Source organism: Cnephaeus nilssonii (genome assembly GCF_951640355.1).
Source record: "Cnephaeus nilssonii genome assembly, chromosome: 6".
NCBI classification, from domain to species: domain Eukaryota; kingdom Metazoa; phylum Chordata; class Mammalia; order Chiroptera; family Vespertilionidae; genus Cnephaeus; species Cnephaeus nilssonii.
The window spans coordinates 101,924,368-101,947,525 of NC_137077.1; the positions used below are offsets into that span (position 1 = coordinate 101,924,368).

General features: G+C 46.4%; 2 protein-coding genes across 7 annotated transcripts in view; one reads left to right on the forward strand and one right to left on the reverse strand.

Moving 5' to 3' along the window:
* The first annotated feature begins 1,162 nt into the window (after positions 1–1,162).
* Positions 1,163–23,118, forward strand: N4BP2L1 (NEDD4 binding protein 2 like 1). 6 transcript variants are annotated; one of them, XM_079775671.1, is made up of 5 exons: positions 1,163–1,514; positions 18,008–18,135; positions 18,414–18,502; positions 20,543–20,737; positions 21,680–21,884. In XM_079775671.1, the coding sequence occupies exons 1-5, from the start codon at positions 1,345–1,347 to the stop codon at positions 21,734–21,736; spliced, it is 639 nt and encodes a 212-aa protein (XP_079631797.1). In that variant the 5' UTR covers positions 1,163–1,344; the 3' UTR covers positions 21,737–21,884. The 6 variants fall into 6 exon arrangements, with proteins under 6 accessions (XP_079631797.1, XP_079631799.1, XP_079631798.1 ...); XM_079775673.1 differs by having other exon boundaries at positions 20,669–20,737; XM_079775672.1 differs by having other exon boundaries at positions 20,543–20,793; positions 21,680–21,813.
* Positions 22,066–23,158, reverse strand: part of BRCA2 (BRCA2 DNA repair associated) — a 78,228-nt gene continuing 77,135 nt past the window's right edge. The window contains exon 28 of the transcript XR_013813720.1: positions 22,066–22,196. The gene's annotated coding sequence lies outside the window, so the exon portion shown is untranslated. The remainder of the gene's footprint in view (positions 22,197–23,158) is intronic.

A 23,158-nucleotide genomic window follows, 5' to 3' on the forward strand; every position in this document is an offset into this window, starting at 1 on the left:
CGACAATTGCCGGAAGCAGAATCTCAACGGATTGGGATAATGCTCTGGAAAATGGCAGTTTTTCACCTTGTTTTATAATCACAATCAAAGAAGGAGACGTGTGTTACAGAAATCCATTGGTGGTAGATTAGGATTGTGGGAGAAAGCAAAAGGTGGGTGGGGGTGGAGGGATGGGGTAATCTCTGGGATTGGATAAAAAGTAAAATGATAGACACACACTTCTTTTACTGAGGTGGGTGCAGGATAGTTAGCAGTCAACAATTAACATGATAATAACAATGAAGGAATCAGTGGTGTCTGTCCTGGAGCCTAGGGCAACTGGTTGTGCCCTGAGGGTCCAGAAAAAAGGGAAGTTGCATATTACTCTGACATTTTGAGGATATGTTATGGTAGCTACAAAGGGATAACAGGCTCAGTTAAGGTAAAGACTGACCTTGTCCGGGAAGATATCGGCCTAGGAGGTGACTAACCACCGTACTACTTTTAGTTAGTTTTAATTTCAGACCATCCTTTGTGGTTACTTTAGGTCTTAGAGTTTGCTAGGCCACCACGTAGGCCTTCCCTGAGTTAGTCAAGTTTGCATGTGGCCTTTTAATCCACAGTGGTGACCAACCAACTGGCTCTCAGCAGTTCCTTGAACTAGAATTTAATTCTTGGTACTTCTCTATGAATAGTTTCAGTTAGAGCGCTCCTTCCCTGGGGGCGGGGAGCTGTCTGAAATGGGTCCCAGAGAGGCCACACCTGTTCAGGGGCAGCAATGCATGTACCTGCCGGTAGCCCTTCCTTCTCGGGAGGCCTAGGTTATGCTGCTGTGCACAGATCAGCCTGGGTTTTAAGGTGTCCTCTTTATAAGGACATCTTATTAAAGTTATGTAGAGACAATACAGCTTTCTAAGAATACTGTTGGCGAGGTGATAAAGGGTAAAAAATACAGGTCTGGGAGGGTGGTGTTAGCCTTTGGGATGCCGTTGGTGTTCACAATTGGGGGGACAATGCCTTTTACTATTCAAAGCGCTGTCCACGTTCAACAACAAATGATTTCACTTTCAAAGTCCAGGCCGTCGTGGGTGGGGGGGGGGGGGGGGGGGGCCTGGCTTCCCGGCGGCCCAGCGGGGCCCGGCGTCCCGGGCGGCGCTCTCCCCGCGCGGGGCAGAGGCGGCTCCGGGCCGGAGGGCGGGCGGCTCCCAGGTGCGGACGCCCCCTCCCCGGCGGCGGCGGGAGGAGGGGCCGGGCCGGCGCCGCCCCTCGTCTATCACATGGCCGCAGCGCCACAAAAACAACCGCCGGGCCGGGGCCGGGGCTTCCGCACGGGGGACCCGGGGTCCCAGCCGCAGCCCCCGCCCCATGGAGGACAGTTTCCTCGAGTCCTTCGGGCGGCTGAGCCTCCAGCACTCGCAGCCCCGGGCGCCGGCCCCGCCGCCCCCGCGCGGGACAGCCCCGCGCCGCCACAGCTTTCGGAAACACCTCTACCTCCTGCGCGGCCTCCCGGGCTCGGGGAAGACCACGCTGGCCAGGTAACGCCACCTGCCGGCCCGCGGGCACCGGCTGGGCGCCGCGCCCCGGCCCTGCCGCCGCCGGAGGCCGAGACCCGCGCCGCCCTGGCCCCGGGCGGGGGGCCCGCCGGTCCGTGGTCGGCAAACCTGGAGCCACTGCCGGCCCCGCTACCGCGTCCTCGGGCGCCTTCGGCCGGCGGGCGGCGGGCGGGGGGCGGGGGTAGGGCCCGGGCCCGGGGGCGGCCGCGGGGGCGCCCAGGTGCGCGGGGGGCGGCGGCGCCGCGCTGGGCGCCCGGAGGAGCTCCCCCGCCGACTGCGCAGGAGGCCCAGCCGGGTCGGCGCGGACCCCGCGGGCTGGTCGCCTGCCGCCAGCTTGCTGGCCCCCGGCCGGCCGCAGCCCCCACCCCGGCCTGCACCCCAGGTTCCTGCCTGGTCGCGGGCTCTCCCTGCCGCGCTGACACCGGTGCCCGCCGCTCCCTCGGCCCCGCGATCCCACGAGCAGCCCTCCGGACCCGGCACCCCCCGCCGGCGGACGCTCCTCTCTGGGCGCCAGGCCTCCTGTCACCGCTGCGGCGGCGCTGGGTTCGCACTGGGCTGTTTACCGTGTGGGAGCCTTTGGAAGGCAGGGCCACGTCCTGCTCTGCAGGCGCAGAGTCCGTGTTCAGAGGAAGAAGTGGCCCCTGTCCTCAGCTTTCCGTGTCCTTAGAGAGGAGGCCGGAGGAGCGGGCCCACACTCAGCATTCAGGAGAGGAGGAGGTCAGGGCAGGGTGACAGCCCTGGAGATGCGTTGCCAGTTGTAGTTAGGATTCCCAGCTCCTTTGTGAGCAGAAGCCTTCAGCAGAACAATATTGCTACATTTTCACAGATTAATGGGATGGGTGACTTCCAAAGGCTGTTAGTACCCTTAACTAAGAAACCCATTTCAATAGGTTTCTGTTTGGATGGCGAGATGGAGGGTGCAGAGTGGGGTTATTTTGTGATCCATTCTAAGGGGGGCGGGGGCGGGGGCGGCAGGGGGATGGACCTCAGTTAACAAGGAAGTAACTTCTGGATTCAAATCCTGTTTAGTTTCACTTTGGCTTTGCTGATTTGTGGGCTACCACACACTGAGTTTTAAAGAAGGAAGTAATGTCTTTGTCCATATCCTACCTAATAATCCTACCTAATAAAATAGTAATATGCAAATTGAGCGCACCTTCGCTATGCCCAAACCATGCTCACCAGCCAATCAGGGTGAGTATGCAAATTACTCAACAAAGATGGCGGTTAATTTGCATACGCTGAGGGAGGGAGGAGTGAAGACTGAAGACAACTTAGAAGGAAGAGGGAGGAAAAGCGGAAAGCAAAGTGGCTGCCAGAGGGAAAGCCCGGGCGGGGCGGGGCGGGGCGGGGCGGGGTGGGCGGCAGTGGCGAGCGGGTGCAGGCGCGGTGGCTGCAACAGCTGCTTGCAGGATTTTCCTGCAAATGGGCTACTAGTTGTGTTTATAATTGCTCAGAAGGGAAGTCATGATGTGTGGAGGTATATAGATTTGACCCTCAGAAACTGAGTTTTGGGCTTCACCTTCCTCATCTGTAAAGTGAGTGACTTGGCCTCAGTGGCCTTTAAGGTCCCTTCTGGCTCTAACATTCTACACTTTGGGGATTTAAATTCCTGGGTGAAGTCTGGCTAAGCAGAAGACACTGGATGAGACACCAGCTTATTAAAGAACATTTCTCTAGGGACGGCTGGTGGGAGCGCTGGTCTGGGAGTCTGCCTTTACATCCAGTTCATTAGGAAATAGCTGGTGACTTTGGGCAATCCCTAACCTCTCTGGGACTTACTTTCCTTACATGTGAATACGAAGAGAGGATTAGGTTAGATCCGTGGTCGGCAAACTGCGGCTTGAGAGCCACATGCAGCTCTTTGGCCCCTTGAGTGTGGCTCTTCCACAAAATACCACGGCCTGGGCGAGTCTATTTTTGAAGAAGTGGCGTTAGAAGAAGTTTAAGTTTAAAAAATTTGGCTCTCAAAAGAAATTTCAATCGTTGTACTGTTGCTATTTGGCTCTGTTGACTAAGGAGTTTGCCGACCACTGGGTTAGATGATTTATTGAAGATCTTTCTGACCAGTTCTAGTTGCCAGAATTCGTTTGTTAATAATTGCTAGGTGAAGAGCTCTGACTTTGGAGTCCATTTATGGCTTCAAATCTAAGCCTTGCCATTCACTATCTGTGATCTTTACTCAACTGCTCTGTACCCCGGTTTCCTTTCCTGTTAAGGGAGGGTATCTGCTCTGCCTACTTCAGAGGGCTCCTGTGAACATTAAATGTGTGTGAGAACTTGTTAAACTTTAAAGTGAAGATGGAAGCGGCTCTGCGAGTCCTCCTGTTCCTCTGGGTGTTGGTGGTTCTGGGGGCGGAGGTGGTTTGGCACAGCCCTGGGTTGGGTTGTGCATTTATACAGAAATCTGGTAAGTAAACAAGGAAGTAGGTGACAGCTCAGTACTGGGGAGGCGTGCAATGAGATGAAATGGTGTGCTGGATGTCACAGGCTGCCGCCCTTAGGGGGTTGCCTTGCCTCCTTTTTTTTTTTTGAGGCGGGGAGCAGTGGGGGAGAGAAGGAGAATACCAAATTGTTAAAAAAATACACGTATAGAGAATGGTAAAACTGAGGCTATCTTATGTATAGTTGGATTCTGGAATTTCATTATTTCTTTATTCTATGTATTTTCTATAATAAACATGTATTTCTTGAATCAGAAGAATAAAAAGACAGGTCCATCTTTTTCTGCTTAACTTTTAATTTTCATTTGATTAAAGAAACAATAAAAATGTTTTTGAAATTAGGATACGTCTTGTCTTCCAAATCAATGTTGGATTTCTGTGCTTTTCACCTATTTGTTTTGAAGGGAATGTGGAAACCATCTATTTAAATTATTTGGCGACATTTAAAAAAAGTTGGAGTTTTATGTGGTTTAAAATTTTTTTCATTACATCGGAGTGCTAACAAATTAGGATGTCCTCTAAGTTTGTTCTATCATCTCTCTTTCATTTAAAAAGCGTTTCAGCCCAGCTGGTGTGGCTTAATGGTTGAGCATTGACCCATGAACCCAGAGGTTGCTGGTTCGATTCCTGGTCAGGGCACATGCCCGGGTTGCGGGCTTGATCCCCAGTTGGGGGACTACACCAGGCAGCCAATCAGTGATGTTTCTATCTATCCTTTTCCTTCCTCTCTATAAAATCAATAAAAACATATTTAAAAGGAAACATTTCAGAAATAGGTTCTTATCATTGACCTGTAAGTCCTACTTCCAGGAATTCATCTGAAGGCAACAACTGGACAAGCACAGGAAGACAGGAATGTACCTTACAGAGTTTTTTATATAATAGGAAAAATGTGAGCCAGTGCAGTCATACAAAAATTAATGGCAGCATGGCTTGTAAATCATGCTGTCATTAATGGGAGCATAGATGTGTATATTAAAAAAGCCTATAACAAAGCTATCTATATATTTTTCATATATATGTTTGTATATATATATATATATATATATATATATATATATATATATATTATAAATACATACACACACAAATCCCATATTTGGTTCAAAGAAAGGGGTGCACATATCCTCATAGACTAATGTGTGAAAGAGACATCTGTCGCTCGATAGTTGTTGACTTTAGAGAGGGGGATTATGAACTTTCGCACTTGACTTATTTTCTCATGTTTCTACAACAAATTGTTAACTTTTTAAATATGAAAATAACTTTTTACAGTTGAAAATAGTTTTGTTCAATAACTATGCAGGTTATGGACAAAGCATTTATTAAACAATAAAATAAATGTCATTTGCTATACAAAAAGGCTTTCCTAGTTTCATTATCAGTTGGACATAAACTAGGAGACTTTAAATCCATAAGCAGATTGATTTTGAATATTGTTATTTTATCTTAATTATTTATTAAATATTATTTTATTATTGATTTTATTGATTAGCATATGAACTAGCCTTGGTCTCTTGATTCTTCAACACCTCAGGCTCTTTTTCTTTCTTTCTTGTTAATGTTCTACTCTACTGTTGAATTCCTGTAAATTTTTCTTTATTTCAGTTAGTGTATGCTTAATTTCTGACTGGTCCTTTTTTATGTCTTTGAAATTCTCACTAAGATACCGTATTTTCCGGCGTATAAGATGACTGGGCGTATAAGATTTTCCTGGGTTAAAAAGTCGTTTTATACGCCGGAAAATACAGTAGTCCAATATATCTAATCCATTATATCTAATCCCATCAATATAGTCCAATATACTGTATTTTCCAGCGTCTGAAACGACTTTTTAACCCAGGAAAATCTTATACACCCAATTGTCTTATATGCCGGAAAGTACGGTACCTGTAAATCTCACTAAGTCCCTTAAAGCTCTCATTAAGATCCTTTAGCAACCTTATAACCATCGTTTTGAACTATGTATCTAGTAGTTTGTTTGCTTCCATTTCTTTCATTTGTGACATGTTTCTTTGTCTCTGCATTTTGGCTGCTTCCCTGTGTTTGTTTCTATGTACTAGTCTTAGGTAGAGCTGCTATTCTCTTGGAATTGGTATAGTGGCCTTCTATAGTAGGTGTCCTGTAGGGTCCAGTGGCTCAGCCTCTTCAGTTACCTGAGGTGGACCCTCTAGGTGTACCCCTGTGTGGGCTGTGTGTACAGTCTTCTTATAGTTGAGACTTGATTGTTATTGGCATCACTGGAAGGAATTGACCTCCAGGTCAATTGGTCTACAGCGACTACCGTGGAAGAGCTGCTGTGCAGGAGACACCCCTATGGAGCAGGACTTACTTCAGTGGGGCTTTGGTGTTCACTGAGTCTGCCTCTTGGGAGTGTTGCTTGTGGATGTGTAGACTTGTAATCTGGTATGGTCTGAAGCTGTCCACCAGGTGGACTGGCTCTGTGGCTTCCTGGGAGGTGCAAAGTCAGCCACTGCCTGGGACCAGCCAGCAGGAGCTACAGAGAGATCTGCAGATGGCTGCTACTTGTATTAGGCTTTGAAGTGCCCAGGCAAGGCCCAGCTGTGAAGCAAGGCAGGCGGGTGCTAGTGCTGGGTCTTGGATCTTTTATTAATAGGTTTGGGGCATCCTGAAGCCAGCTATTGCTTGTTTTGAAAAGTCTGAAGCCTGAGCCAGGACAGGCCATTCATATGCAAAAACCACTGCAGACAGCTTGGGTGGGGCTGCAAACTGGATGGGGCGGGGTCTCAGGGAATCACCTGGGCAGAGCAAACAGTGTGGGCCAGGCTGGTGGAAACACAGAAATGGCTGCCAGTTAGTCCTGGAGTGGGGGAGGTCCCAGCACAGGAATAATGACCCCTATGCGCACACTTGTCTGGGAGAAAGCTGCCCCAGAGTTCCAGCCCTGATGCCAGACAATCCAGTTCCTCCCTGTATGTCCCTGGGTCCCCCAAAGCCGCCGTCCCAGCGCTGGAGCCCAGAGGGATCAAATCCGAGTAAATCAATGCACCAGCCCTTTAAGAGGAACTGCTGGGTCTCCAGCAGCCTCCATCACTCAGCCACAATCCCTGCTGGTCTTTACAGCCCAAAATTATGTGAACGCCTCTTCCCAGCTCTGGAGCTCTGGGCTAAGGGTCTGGTGTGGGACTGGAGCCCCTTGCTTCTCATAGGGAGCTTCCACAGTGGAAATATCCCCCTAGATTAAAAAAATGCCAAAGTGGCTGTAGGACCAGCCTGCCCCATGCCTCCACCCCTCCATGTAGGAGAATGTTCTTATTCTTAGGAGACACTAACAAAGAATTTAGGAACCAAGTGTCATGATGTCTGCAACTTACTTTCAAATGGTTCATCAAAAGTACCTGTGAGCCCTGGCTGGTTTTCACAGTGGTTAGAGCATTGGCCTACAGACTGAAGGGTCTCAGGTTTGATTCTGGTCAAGGGCACGTACCTGGGTTATAGGTTTGATCCCCGGTCAGGGCAGACAATCGATGTGTCTCTCTCACATAGATGTGTCTCTCCTTCTGTCTCTCCCCCTCCCTTCCACTCTCTCTAAAAGAAAAAAAAAAATCAATGGAAAAAGTATCCGCAGGTGAGGATTAACAACAACAAAAATACATGAGAAGCCCTGGCTGGTGTGGCTCAGTGGATAGAGCATTGGCCTGCAGACCAAAGGCTCCCAGGCTCGAGTCCAGGCAAGGCCACATACTCAGGTTGGGGGCTCGATCCCCGGGGGGAGAGAGGAGAGCGCAGGAGGAGGCAGCCGATCAGTGATCGTCATCATTGACTAGAGGCCCAGTGCACTAAATTCGTGCATGGGTAGGGTCCCTAGCAGCTGCTGGCTGCTGGCCAGGGCACCTCCCTTTCCCTGGCTGCCTGCTACTGCCACTGCAGCTGGGGGGTGGGGAAGCTCCCTTCCTCTGGCCGCCTGTTGCTCCTTCTGGCCGGGGTAGGGGGGGTCCTCCCTTCTCCAGGCTGCCTGCCACCGCTGGCCCCGCCCCCTGGTCGAACTCCTGGTTGAATCCCATTTGAGGGGACAATTTGCATATTAGGCTTTTATTATATAGGATGTTTCTATCTTTCTCTCCCTCTCCCTTCCTCTCTGAAACCAATAAAAATATATTTAAAAAAATATATGGGAGAATTAGAATAAATAATCCACAAATTTGTATGGAACTACAGAAGACCCTGAATAGCCACAGCAATCTTGAGAAAGAAAAACAAAGTTGGAGGAATCATGCTACCTGATATCAAACTACACTACAAGGCTAAAGTAATCAGAACAGCATGGTACTGGCATAAAAACCAACTGTAGATCAATGGAATAGAATAGAGAGCCCAAAAATAAACCCATGCCTATATGATCAACTAATATTTGACAAAGGAGTCGAGAACATACAATGGGGGAAAAGATAGTCCATTCAATAAATGGTGTTGGGAAAACTGGACAGATACAGGCAAAAAATTGAAACTAGATCACCAACTTCCACCATACAAAGAATAAACTCAAACTGGATTAAAGACTTAAATGTTAGATTTGATACCATAAATATCAAATCCAGATATATTTTCTGATATATCTCCTTGGGCATGGGAAACAAAAGAAAAAATAAACAAATGGGATTATGTCAGAATAAAAAGTCTTCGCACAGTAGAGAAAACCATCAACAAAATGAAAAGACAGCCTGATGAATGGGTGAACATATTCACCAATGATATATCTGATAAGGGGTTAATATCCAAAATTTATGAAGAACTTATACAACTCAACACCAAAAACCCCCCCAAATAATTCAATTAAAAGTGGATAAAGGATCCAAATAGGTAGTTTTTCAAAGAGGACACACAGATGGCCAATAGACATATGAAAAGATCCTCAATGCCACTAATCATGAAAGAAATGATAATTGTGAAATCACGGTTTGTACCTGAGTTTCTCCCATAGTAGCGATTTTAAGTAAATTTGGTGGGGAACTGGGGAGGTGAAGGTTCTATGGAAATAATTTCCTTTCCTTTTTCTCCCTTTTATTGTATTTTTATTTTCTCAATTTCCCCTCATGCATGAGGCTCCTGACCTACCACAACAAAAAGCTAGACCAGGGCACTGTCCTTACCACTTCTGAAGTGGATGGAATAGTGTTACTTCCACTCAAGTCTGAGAATCTCAAGATTGTCTATTTAATAAGGTCTTTATTTAATTAGGAGAGCTTCTATTGTCCTGCACATTCAAGATGCTATGGTGGCTATCAATGCTAATGGATAATTCAGTTAAAGATAGGACACGTTTTTGAAGGAATAAACATTCAGGAAGATCTCTGCACCCCCAATCCCATTAGCGCTGTAAAGGAGCTGCTTGTTAGGTGGACTGTAGGCTACAGTCAGACATGTCTTAGGAAATGGGGAGACGTGGTCTTGAGCAATTTTACTTTCACTCTAAGGTAAAGCTTTGCAATCTAGGAGGAGAGTAGTTTCTCTGTTGTGATTTTTTTTTTTCTAGAAGGGAATAGAATTCAAATAAGATGTGGATTATGTCTTAAAGCTTTTTTTTTAAAGGAAACACCAGAATATTTACCTCTAATAGATTTCATAAGCCATAAAGAAAGAGGAAAACAAGAGTCAATATGACTGCATAGGAAAAGAAGTATTCAAATCTGAAAATGATGAAAAACCAAAACAAACTCTGTGAGTGGCAGATTTAGGAAAACAAATGAAACCAAATTTAGAAGGGATTAAATCTGGGACCAAATAGATAAATAAAAACCTTGGAACTTATATCCACAGTTGCTTAATTATCACACAAAAGTAAGGAAAATAAGTTATACACTATTATTTAACCTCTGAATGTAGCTCTCATTAATAGGCTAGATAATATTGATAAAATACAAAATACACACACCTGAACATGCGTTCACTGCTGTCCTTAGATTGTTTCTGTGGCGTCTTTATAACAGTTGCATGCATTAGAGGTTCAAGTTAGGACTTATGATTTGGGGTTTTTATTTTGAATATCTTTAAAGCAAAATAAAAAAAATTATATGGAAAAGTGTGAATTTCTTTCATCAAACCCTCTTTGTGCCTCTCCTTGATGTCACTTTCAGTATCTGGTAGGTTTGAAATGGCTGCCTCTTTTGCTGCCTTTCCCTCTCTCTGTGCCCTGTCCTTTAGTGGGGTCGGCAGTGACTTGCTTTGGAGGGTAGCATGTGGTGGATGCTTGGCAGCTTCCCCTTTTCCCCTCTTGGAATGAAGGAGGAGGCCTGGGTGAAGCTGGGCGAGGATGAGAGGCCATGTGGATGACAGGCAGCGAGCAGCCAGCACCCCACATTGTGTGAGGTCTGCGCTGCAGGAGTGGTCCCAGGCAAGACCAGCAAAACTGCCCAGCGAAGCCCGACCCAAACGCTGACCCACAGAACAAGTTCATCCCCTTTCCTCACACAGACTTCCCAGGATCTGGGGATGACCATTATGTTCTACTTAGATCATCTGTTTTCAGCTTCAACACCCCAACACTCCTTTGCGATTTTTGCTCATCTGACAGTTTCCATGGTTTTCAGGCCTCACATTGACGTGGATACTCCTCTCTTGACATACTCCAGCTTGCTGACTCCCTCTTTAAATTGTGTAGTACTCAGAATTGAAAAGTGTTTCAAATACGATTTCCACTTTTTAAAAATGTTATTATTTTAAAAAAGATTTGCACTTTTAACCACAGTATCTTTGTTCTCATTTTTCTCTGTCTCTTGCTCATAACACGCCCTCTATCAGGAGCTTCCTCTTCTTAGTTCCTTCCCCGAGAGGCAGCAGTGTCCTTGACAGTGCGTTCTTGTCAGAACTGGCTCCCGACCCTACGTGCTTGTGGGATTCAGGTGTCCAGCTCATTGCACTGCGTCAGGCCAGTAGGCAGGGTCTGGCTCCTTGGCTGGGCTGTGAACTCATTAAAAGCAATTACTTTATTTTACTTTCGTACCTTAACACTTTACATAGTACATGGCATATACCAAGTGCTCAATAAATGTTTAATGAGTTGGATAATTATCTAATACTAGAAGCCCAGTGCACGAAATTCGTGCACGGCGGGGGGTTGTCCCTCAGCCCAGCCTGTACCCTCTCCAATCTGGGACTCCTGGAGGGATGTCGGACATCCCTCTCACAATCCAGGACTGCTGGCTCCCAACTGCTTGCCTGCCTGCCTTCCTGATTGCCCCTAACCACTTCTGCCTGCCAGCCTGATCACCCCCTAACCACTCCGCTGCCAGCCTGGTTGATGCTTAAATGCTCCCCTGCCAGCCTGTTTGCCCCCAGCTTCTCTCCTCTGCTGGCCTGGTCACCCCTAACTGCCCTCTCCTGCAGGGTTGATCACCTCCAACTGCCCTCCCTTGCAGTCTTGGTCCCTCTCAACTGCCCTCCCTTGCAGGCCGGGTGCCTCCCAACTGCCCTCTCCTGCTGGCCATCTTGTGGTGGCCATCTTGTGTCCACATGGGGGCAGGATGTTTGACCACATGGGGGCAGCTATATTGTGTGTTGCAGTGATGATCAATCTGCATATTACTCTTTTATTAGATAGGATAGAGGCCTGGTGCACGGGTGGGGGCCAGCTGGTTTGCCCTGAAGGGTGTCCTGGATCAGGGTGGGGTTCCCTTGGGGCATGGGGCGGCCTGAGCGAGGGGCCTGTGGTGGTTTGCAGGCCGGCCACGCCCCCTGGCAACCCAAGCGGAGGCCCTGGTATCTGGAATTTATTTTCCTTCTACAATTGAAACTTTGTAGCCTGGAGCGGAGCCAAGCCTGGGGCTCCCTCCGGGGTGGCAGCCATTTCTGTGGCAGTTAATTCACCTTCTACAATTGAAACTTTGTAGCCTTAAGCGGGTGAGCCCTGCCAGGGTGTGCGGAAAGCTTTGCTTCCCCTGTTGCCGCCGGCAACCCTGGCCTGCTCTCACAAGCTCCATTCTGCCGCCATTTGTTTGAATTTGTTTACCTTCTATAATTGAAACTTTGTAGCTTGAGTGGAGGCTTAGGCCTGCAACGGCTATGGAAAGCTTGGCTTGCTCTGTTACCTGGGAAACCTTGCTCTCTGTGGCTGTAGCCATCTTGGATGGGGGTTAATTTGCATACTCGCCCTGATTGGCTGGTGGGCGTGGCTCGGCTGGTGGGCGTGGCTTATGTAGCTGAGTGATGGTTAATTTGCATATTACCATTTTATTAGGATTCTTTGGGAGAAGTCACTGCCTTTCCCACTCTCTGTGCCCTATCCTTTAGTGGGGTCGGCAGTGACTTGCTTTGGAGGGTAGCATGTGGTGGATGCTTGGCAGCTTCCACTTTTGCCCTCTTGGAATGAAGGAAGAGGCCTGGCTGAAGCTGGGTGAGGATGAGAGACCATGTGGATGACAGGCAGTGAGCAGCCAGCACCCCACATTGTATGAGGTCTGCGCTGCAGGAGACCACGGGCGGGCAGCGTTATTATCTTATAATATGTTATCTTCTGGTCCATCTTTCCCCACAAGGCTATTAAGAGAGACAAGTCAGATTCCTGTTTCTTTTTTTTTTTAATAGATTTTTAAAAAAAATATTATTTTATTGATTTCAGAGAGGAAGGGAGAGGGAGAGACAGATCGAAACATCAATGATGAGAGAGAATCATTGATCAGCTGCCTCCTGCACACCCCCTACTGGGGATCGAGCCCACAAACTGGGCATGTGCCCTTGACCGGAATCAAACCCAGGACCCTTCAGTCCACAGGCCAACGCTCAAACCAGCTAGGGCTAAATTCCTGTTTCAATGGAATTTTGAGATCATGTCCATTGAATCTCCCTGTTTACCCCATCAAGAAAGAAAATATAGCCCTAACCGGTTTGGCTCGGTGGATAGAGCATTGGCCTGTGGACTGAAAGGTCCCAGGTTCGATTCCGGTCAAGGGCATGTACCTTGGTTGCGGGCACATCCCCATTAGGGGATGTGCAAGAGGTAGCTGATCGATGTTGCTCTCTCATCGATGTTTCTAACTATCCCTCTCCCTTCCTCTCTGTAAAAAAGCAATAAAATATATTTTTTTTAAAAAGAAAGAATATATTTCGTTTGAAATTACTTTTGCAGCTATCACTGCTGCCTTTTTAAAAAACACTATCAAGCCCTCCAAAAAAATTTTTTTTATTGAGGTATTATATGTGTACATATCTTACCATTACCCCCCCCACCCCAAAATTTTTGATAGAGATGTTTATTTAATATGTCTGGAATGTGTTTATTCATTTTATTTTGGTCTTCCATCTCTCTTGTATTCACTTGAGTAATTGAAAGATTGTGCACACCCCAATGTGTTTTACTACTACTGCATGTGAACAGTGTGGGTTGGTAACTTGACCTCATTTGTTATTATGCTATATAATAAAGAGCTAATATGCAAATGGTTATCACGCTCTCACGCCGTCACGCTGTAACGGCTCAGACACTCAACACTGGGGAGAGAGGAATGGGGACGAGCCAGGCGCAAATGAGCTTGCGAGAGAGGAATGGGAACCAGCCAGGCACAGATGAGCTTGAGAGAGAGGGATGGGGATTAGCCAGGTTGCGGCCCGGGAGAGGGACAAGCTGCCCGCCCCGAGGTCCCAGGTGCCTGCAGCTGCGGTCCAGGTGAAGCCGTCTGCCCATAGTCCCCTGCAGCTGCGGCCGGCCCGGGCGAAGCTGGCCCGGGTCCTGGGTGCCTGTGGCCGGCCAGAGGGAGGGAACCCCGGATCCCATGTGCCTGCGACTGGCTGGAGGAGGGAATCCTGGGTCCTAGGTGCGGGGAAAGGCAGAGGTGGTTAGGGGCAATCAGGCCAGCAGGGGAGCAGTTAGGGCCAATCAGGCAGGCAGGCAGAGGTGGTTAGGGGTGATCAGGCAGGCAGGCAGAGGGGTTGGGGTGATCAGGCAGGCAGGCAGGTGAGCGGTTAGGAGCCAGCAGTCCCAGATTGCGAGAGGCAGTTGGACATCCCCCAAGGGGTCCAGGATTGGAGAGGGTGCAGGGTGGACTGAGGGACCCCCCTCCCCATGCACGAATTTTATGCACCAGGCCTCTAGTCTACACTAATAAAAGAAAGATGCAAATTGACCGTACCTTCACGACACCCACCAGCCAATCAGGAGTGAGTATGCAAATTAACCCAACAAAGATGGCAAGTTAATTTGCATACACAGGTGCGAGCAGCCGGGGGCGGGGCGGGACGTCGCCATGGTGACGAGGCAGGCATTCCGCACCGCCCCAGCTGCTCCAGGCCTCTGGTGGGCAGCATGGGAAGGCAGAAAGGCGGCTCCGGGCTGGAGCGCAGGCAGTGCTGGCAGCCAGGGAAAGGAAGGCCCATTCTTGTACTAACATTCATGCATCGGGCCTCTAGTCGATACTAATAAAAGAGTAATATGCTAATTAGACCGGGAGACCTTCTGGACAAAGCCATGGTGGTGGGGCTGAGGCAGAGGCTGTTAGGGGCAATCAGGCCAGGAGGGGAGGGCAGTTGGGGCTGATCAGGCTGACGTGGGGGGCAGTTGGGGGCGAGCAGGCCGGCAGGGGGTCCAGTTGGGGGTGAGCAGGCCGGCGGGGGGGGCAGTTGGTGGTGAGCAGGCCGGCAGAGGGGGGCAGTTGGGGGCGATCAGGCCAGCAGGGGGTGCAGTTGGGGCGATCAGGCCAGCGGGGGGGGGCAGTTGGGGGCAAGCAGGCCGGCATGGGGGGCAGTTGGTGGCGAGAAGGCCGGTGGGGGGAGCAGTTGGGGGCGAGCAGTTCAGCAGGCAGAGGTGGTTATGGGTGATCAGGCAGGCAGGTAGGCGAGCGGTTAGGAGCCAGCAGTCCCGGATTGTGAGAGGGGTTTCTCACTGCTGGGATCAGGCCTAAACTGGCAGTTGGACATCCCCTGAGGGGTCCCAGATTGGAGAGATTGCAGGCCAGGCTGAGGGACACCCCCCCCCCCCCCGGTGCACGAATTTTGTGTACCGGGCCATTAGTCTATAATAATAAAAGCATAATATGCAAATTGACCAAATGGCTGAACAGCAGAACGACCATCTGGACGACCTTCTGGATGAAGCCAGGGCTACGGCTGCGAAGGAGGGATCGAGGCAGCTGCAGTGGCTGCGAAGGCCTACTCTTGCATGAATTTTGTGCATCAGGCCTCTAGTTATTAATAAAATATCAGTACTTTGTAGTTGTAAAGTGCCTTACCATTTGCAAAGTGTTTTCCCTTACCTCATTTTAGCCTTGCTAGCAGCTCCGTTTATTTTAATTTTATTTATTTTAAAAAATATATATTTTATTGATTTTTTTTACAGAGAGGAAGGGAGAGGGATAGAGAGTTAGAAACGTTGATGAGAGAGAAACATCGATCAGCTGCCTCTTGCACACCCCTTACTGGGGATGTGCCTACAACCAAGGTACGTGCCCTTGACCAGAATAGAACCTGGGACCCTTCAGTCTGCAGGCCGATTCTCTATCCACTGAGCCAAACCGGTTAGGGCAGCTCTGTTTATTTTTATTAGTTTTATTGATTTCACAGAGGAAGAGAGAAGGAGAGAGATACAAACATCAGCGATGAGAGAGAATCATTGATTGGCTGCCTCCTGCACACCCCACACTGGGGATCAAGCCTGCAACCTGGGCATGTGCCCTGACTGGGAATCCAACCGTGACCTCATGTTTCATAGGTCGCCGCTCAACCACTGAGCCATGCCGGCTGGGTTAGCAGCTCTGTTTAATTTGTATTTTTCAGTTAAGAAAACAGAAGCTTAGAGAGATAGGTCACATGACCAGAAGGGGCAGAGGCAACACCTGAACCCAAGTCTTTCCCAGTGATGTAGGTGTTCACTCCCACCTGCGGCCCCAGTGCCTCACATTCATTCTGTTCTTTCCTGACCAGAGAAGGGTTTTTTTTTGATGAGATGAACAAACAAGAAGAAGAGTTCATAACTCGACACTCAACCACTGAGCCACACCAGCCAGGCGGAATTTGTCTTGAAGTTAGAATTAGGCTGGTGAGTGCTGTAGGGATAAAGGAAAGAAACACACTCACTGTTGTCGGGTGGCCCTAGGTGCTTTCCCATGTTATTAGATTACCCGAGGCCCGATGCACAAAATTCGTGCGGGGGAGGAGGGTCCTTCAGCCTGGCCTGCGCCCTCTCGCGATCTGGGACCCCTCGGGGGATGTCTGCCTGACAGCTTAGGCCCGCTCCCCCTGGCAGTCAACATCCCTCTCGCAGTCCAGGACCCCTCCCTCCTTACTGCCCGCCTAACTCACTGCTCCTTACCACTTGGCTCGCTGCTCCTTAACGCTGCTGTGGAGGTGGAAGAGGCTCCCGCCACTGCTGCTGAGCTCGCCAGCCATGAGCCCGGCTTCTGGCTGAGCGGCACTCCCCTGTGGGAGTGCACTGACAACTAGGGGGTAGCTCTTGTGTTGAGCGTCTGCCCCTTGGTGGTCAGTGTGCGTCATAGCGACTGGTAGTTCTGCCGTAATGGTCGCTTAGGCTTTTATTATATAGATTGTCACCACTGAGCAAGATAGGTATCATTACCCTCGATTTTTACAGGTGAGGAAGCTCAGGGATTTACCCACTTACTACCTAGTATAATGTCCGTCTGAATAAGTATTTTAAGTGAAAACATCTTGTTATTTTGTGCATAACTTAATGTGCTGCTTTTTTTTTTTCTTTAAAGGGGGGACTCATGGTAGTTTTTATTTATTTTTTTCTCATATTTTCATATTTAGAGTTAGTGACAGAGATTTAGGAAGATGTGGGGAATGTTGGGCCTACCTCTTTCCTTCTCCTATTGTGTTTTCATTTGGTTTGGGTCACTATTAAAATGTAAATATGGCCCAGCCAGCATGGCTCAGTGGTTGAGTGTCATCCTATGAACCAGAAGGTCACAGTTGGATTCCCAGTCAGGTACATGCCCAGATTGTGGGCTTGATCCCGTGTGGGGTGGGCAGGAGGTAGCTAATCAATGATTCTCTTTCATCATTGATGTTTCTATCTATCTCCCCCTTTCCCTTTCTCTCTGAAATCAATCCTATCTAATAAAGAGGGAATATGCTAATTGACCCTTATGCCATCGCAAAGATGGCAGTGCCCACAGCCAATAAGGAGGGAGTATGCTAACTGACTGCCCTGCCCTCAAATATGGCGGCACCCACAGCCAAGAAGGAGGGAATATGCTAATTGACTGCCACGCCCCCGAAGATGATGGCACCCACAGCCACAAGATGGCGGCGCTCAGTCCCCTCAGCCCCCCAGCCGCCCAGGGCCGGCCTGAGGCTCAGGCAAGCCTTGGATGGCAGCTGCCCAACCGCCCAGGGCCGCCCGAGGCTCAGGTAACCAGGGCCGGCCTAGGCTTGCGTGCCGACAGTGGCAGCAGCAGCGGTGTGATGGGCACGTCGCCTTCCCCTGATCGCCAGGTCGCCTCCCGCCCCTGAGGGCTCCCGGACTGTGAGAGGGGGCAGGCCGGGCTGAGGGACCCCCCTCTCCAGTGCATGAATTTTCTAGTAACAATATGTTTTCAAAAATGTAAAAATGCTACCTAGTAGGGATAGTACACACCCATCACTTTTATCTACATTTCATACTTGAGCAAGAATTAGTTTCTGAGATGGGTCCTTAGAGAGAACAGAGTTCCAGGAGATGGGACCCAGGACAGGTGAGAGTTTAAGGGAGAAGAAAAGGGCACTGGTACATCCCAGAAGAACAGCAGAAGGACCTGGGGCCCATAAGGAAAGAGTGTCATCCCACTGTCAGCTTCCAGTTTTCTCTCGTCAGTCCTGGTTGCTGCAGGAGTCAGTGGCAGTGACAGCACTTCTTAGTGTCAAGAGTTAGGCAACTCACACAGTTGCCTCTTAGCCCACTGCTGCTTCTTTGATAGGAGCAGGGCCTTCTAAAGATAATAAGCATCTCTGTTTTTTAATTAAATTTCAACAACTCAAAACCTGGTGGTCTCACAATTACAAATTGCTAAATGTTAGAAACAGAAGATGATTTTCTATTACAACAATGCACGGTCATCAAACAATCTCTTCTTTCTCACTTTCCAGACAATTGCAACACGACTTTCCCAGGGCCCTGATTTTCAGCACGGATGACTTTTTCTTCAGGGAAGATGGTACCTATGAGTTCAATCCAGACTTCCTAGAGGAGGCTCATGAATGGAACCAGAAAAGAGGTGACAAATTCTTTTTCAGACTCCTGAGAAATCCTGTTGTGCACTTAGATTGTAGCTGCTGCAGAATGATACATTTAATTGCCGTTCTCCCCTCCCCCCGAACAGAATGCCAAACCTTCCTAGATTCCAGGAAAATGATTGATAATGGGTCCTGAAATAGGCGGCATTAACTTTGTGTGATGAGGACATGCTGTAATAAAATGACAAGCTATGGGTATGCTCACCCTCTCTGTCTGACTGTTGCATGTTGTTCACTGTTGTATAACATTGTGTTGCAGCAAGAAAAGCAATGAGGAATGGCATATCCCCCATTATTATTGATAATACCAACCTCCACGCCTGGGAAATGAAGCCCTATGCAGTCATGGTAGGAAGAAGTATCATTCTGAATTTTCAGTTATGGACATTTTGTGAGAAAGTTGAAACTTTTGTTCTTTCCTCATTTTCTGATCTTCCACGATCTCACATGCATTAACAGTGTCTCACAGAGCAGGTAAAGCAGTTATTTTTGTGTTCCTCTGCTGTTCAATGGCTCAAATTGGCTGACATGCTATTATCACCTGAAGGGTACAAGTTGTAAATAGTCCTGGATCGGAATTTTTGATAGCTTTTCTGTCTTGTTTGTTTTCCTAAGGGAAGGTCCACGTGGAGGACCCATGGAAACTTGCAGAGAAATTGGACGAACAGAGTTATAGATTTTATTAGAGGACAGTCTGCTTTTCACTAGCCGGAGAGTTCAGTACTAGATATTGTTGCTGCAAGGGAGTTTCAGGGCAATAGAGTTTTTAGTTTAAAAACAGATTTAAGATTAATACTGTAATCCTATTAAGACACTAGCATGCAAATATAACCATTCAGCTAATTGTCAGAATAGGAAAAAACAGTAAGATGAATACAGTGTGCACATTTTTTCTTTAATTTTAAAGGGTCTGACCTGTTTTCAGACATGTTTCATCTGTTATACTAGTGAATTTTCATTCCCTATTGGGTGTAGGAAGGAGAAAAGATCCAGACACAATCAGGGGGCAGGAAGAAGACAGCTGAATGTTCTGCTTTTGTCACACGAATAGCTCCCAAACTGGGCTCATGGCAGTCTATTTTTAGGCCTCTTGCACATTTTGGGCAAAATAACTTATATACAGGTGTGCTTTTCTCTAACTATATTCTCATCAACTTCATGTAGGCCCCAAGGGTGGGACTTCGGTGAAAGCAGGAGGGAATGAACATTACCATTGTAGTCACTTCAGTTCATGGATCAAGAGTCCACTTGGGAGAGAAATGAACAGGGATATGTAGAGTGAAGTTAATTAAGGCACAACTCAAAACCACGAGTTAGGGGGACCTGAAAGTCACTTAAGGGAAGTCATGTTACTTTTTTTAAAAAATATATATTTTTATTGATTTCAGAGAGGAAGGAAGAGGAAGAGGAGATAGAAACATCAAGGATGAGAGAGAACCATTGATTGGCTGCCTCCTGAAAGCCCCCCCACTGGGGATCAAGCCCACAACCCGGGCATGTGCCCTTGACTGGAATCGAACCTGGGACCTTTTAGTTTGCTGGCTGACGCTCTATCTACTGAGCCAAACCGGCTAGGGCTCATGTTACTTTTTATTTTTTGGATATATACAATCTTTTTCAGCCACCCATAGCTATTAATAAGACCCAGAAATTAGATATTTTCCATATATGATGCTTGACTCCTTTCCTAATTAGAAGTGTTCATCTCAAGAATGAAGAGGAAATCTTTTTACTTAGCTCTTTTCATTGAACTTTTATTATTGAGAGTTCAGTTTGAGATAAAAACATAGTAGTGAATTTATGAATTCAAAGGATATTTGGGTGTTTATATGTAAACTGTAAGTTTTCCCTTTTTTTGGTAAACTAAAGTTTTCTAACAAGGAAATTGCACAGTGTACTGAGCCACACTGAGCTACTTTTGGAAGGAAGAGTATGTAAAGGATGGGGAAATCACTTTTATTTGATAAGCTCTGCTTCTATGGCACCACCATTTTCTAACCAAGTCATGAGGAGTAGGAAAAGGCATTTGACAGACATAAATCTATGATAATCCTATAAGGGACTCTGAGAAGCCATTGAGGTCATTGCTCATGGACAGGAAGTTTAAGCTAGTTCAGCTATTTTTAAAAATGTCTAAAATAAATAACCTTTACAATTTTCCTATGTAGTAGATAAAATGGACCAAAATTTATCACTGGGAATTAATCTGAGAGTGGCTAAGTATGGCCATGAACCAACTATATTTATTAAGATAAACTAAGGCACTGGCTTACTGGTAAAACAAAAGAAATTTTATAAAAGATATGCAGTGAATGTTTAATGCCAGTATGAACATTCCCATGCATACATACCGTGTGTTCAATGTTTTATGTACTTTTGAAAAATTAGGCACTTGAAAATAACTATGAAGTTATATTCCGAGAACCCGAGACTCGCTGGAAATTCAACGTTCAAGAGTTAGCCAGGTACTTCTGTGTTTTCCTAGCTCCTCATTATATGTCCTGCTGTTTTCAGGTATTTCAGACCGAACAAAAGAATCTTTTCAGGCTGGAAATGGACATGGTAGTTTTCAGGCCAGAAATGGTAATTCTTAGAAACTGATAACTTGGGAGTTATTAATGTGAAGACTTTAGTTTTGGGTCAGTTTTCTAATATAACGCTAAATGCTAAAATCTTGGCTTGAACTCGGTCCTTCAAAAGAATACATTTAACATTTGGCTAAAATGCTTCTTCATTAATGCACATTTAAAAGCACTTCCTTCTGCATGGGATTATACATGTCAGTGGTGTTTTTGCATTTAGGCTAAATTAATATCTTTAGATGCTGCAAAGTCTGTGGTTCATTTGTGGTCCAGATGCTGCTTCTAATTTATAAGCAATAAATGTCCAAATAACACTAACTTGTTGATTGAATGCATGGGTTGTGATATTATCTGTGTTATTTGATGTCAGTGATTTCAGTTACCAGTGAAAACAGAATTTCCTTTTTAGGAATAAGGCTAGTTCATCTTATGGTTAAAAGGAGATACAGGGTTTCCAAAGTGGGTTTGTGAACCACAACCACCTGAGCTGGATGTTAAAAATCCTAGTTTGTGGCTCCCTTCCCATAGTTGGAATCTCTGGGAATTACATTGTGACTTATATCCCCAGTTGATTCTCACGCCCACTAGGATTTAAGATTGTTTTAATAATCATCTAGAAGTGTCGAGGATGGACCCACGTAAATTGATATATTCATGCTTAACAGGCAAATATACCATAAAAAGATCTCCTGGTGTTCTTTTGTGTCTTGAAGCACAGAATCGAGATTTCCAGAAACAAAGCATTTCTGCTGCATTAGCTCTCTACAAGCCTCAGGGTGGTTTAGGGGTGTGCAGGGCAGCATGGAAAACAGGAGTGGAACCTGAAAGAGTTAAACCCTGAGGATAGAGTGCATACGTATGTAATTCTACAGGACTTGTAAATTACAAGTAATTCATTTTGATATATGGCCTTTACTAAATGTTTGCATGTTTTTCCATGTAGAAGAAACATTCATGGAGTCCCAAGAGAAAAAATACACCGAATGAAAGAACGGTATGAGCACGGTGTTACCTTTCATAGTGTGCTTCGCGCAGAAAAACCAAGCAGAGCGAACAGAAGCCAGGACAGGAGCGGAGCATCGCCTTCCAGTGGGGCAGGATACTGGAACACCTGCACAGAGTTTCCACACCGGAGGGCCCCTGCGGGCTTGACACAGGAGAGCTCCTTTAACAGGAGGGGGGGCTGTCACCATGGATATTAGAGGCTGATCTTACAGGCAGAGTTTTCCTAAATCAGTTTTTACTTCGATTTTTGGTATTTATTCTTTGTTCCGTTTTAGTCAGAGCTCTAATTCCAGTGTAAATAGTCGAACCTGAACGTTTTTGAGCAGAAGTCATCATACTCATCTTCATCAGGTACTTGTTAGTGATGCTCTGTGCATGGCCTGATGCTGGAGTTCTGCAGGCTTGGTTAGACCAAGTCACTCCCTCCAGGGAAACAATTAATTTGAAGATGAAACCTGAGAAACATACCCAAGAATGTAATCAATTAGTCACATAAGTAGTGTTTACAGTAAATATAAGCTTCAATACCACTTTCTCTGAAGTAATCTATTTTTTCAGGAATTCATCTCCATCAGGAAAGTTGAAAAGATGAGAGGCAGGAAAAATTTTAGTACCATTGCTACTTTTTAAATCTGTGTATCCAAAAATGTGAAATATATGGCTGTAATGATGATATTGATTTTCCTTTAAAATGAATATACTAAAAAGTATACATCTAAAGGAATACTGTCCTTCAAAGTAGACACTTTGGGAAATTATTCCTTTATTCTAATGACGTGTCATTGTTAAAAATGCCAAATCCTTCTTAATAGCTATACCAGCTACTGAGGAAAATCAGTGTCATTATTTGAAGTCACTATTTATAGTTTTGTGTTTTAACTACCACTCTATTGAACAGTATTAAACCTGAATAGCTTTTGGCTGTTGTGCTAATAGTATAAATAAAACAAGCCTCCTTTATAAAACATCAATTTTTAAGATGAATCACTAAGCAACTTTTAAAATTTTGCTTATACGTGTAATTAGTGGGCAGCACCAATGTTTGGGAGTACAAGGAATTAAGCATCCCAGGATATAGGTCACAGAGGGATAAGATGAGCAATGTTGGTGTTTTATATGACATCAAGACAATGAAGTTCTACCACAACTCTGGAGTATCCCTCAAACCAATACTGCATTTGTGAATCCAAATTAAATCTGAATAGAGGAAATCAGATTTTGTGTGAGACCCAAAATAGATAAGAACATGTAGGATGTGTGCTTTATTTCTTGTTGACTAACAGCTTCTTGCTAATGTTCTGTGAAGTATTATTTTAAATGTCTTATATAATGGTGCTTTTATGGTTATTAAAAATTATAGTATATGGTATTGCTTTATATGGATTTGTCATTGAATCTAAGCCTTTTTTGTTCAACA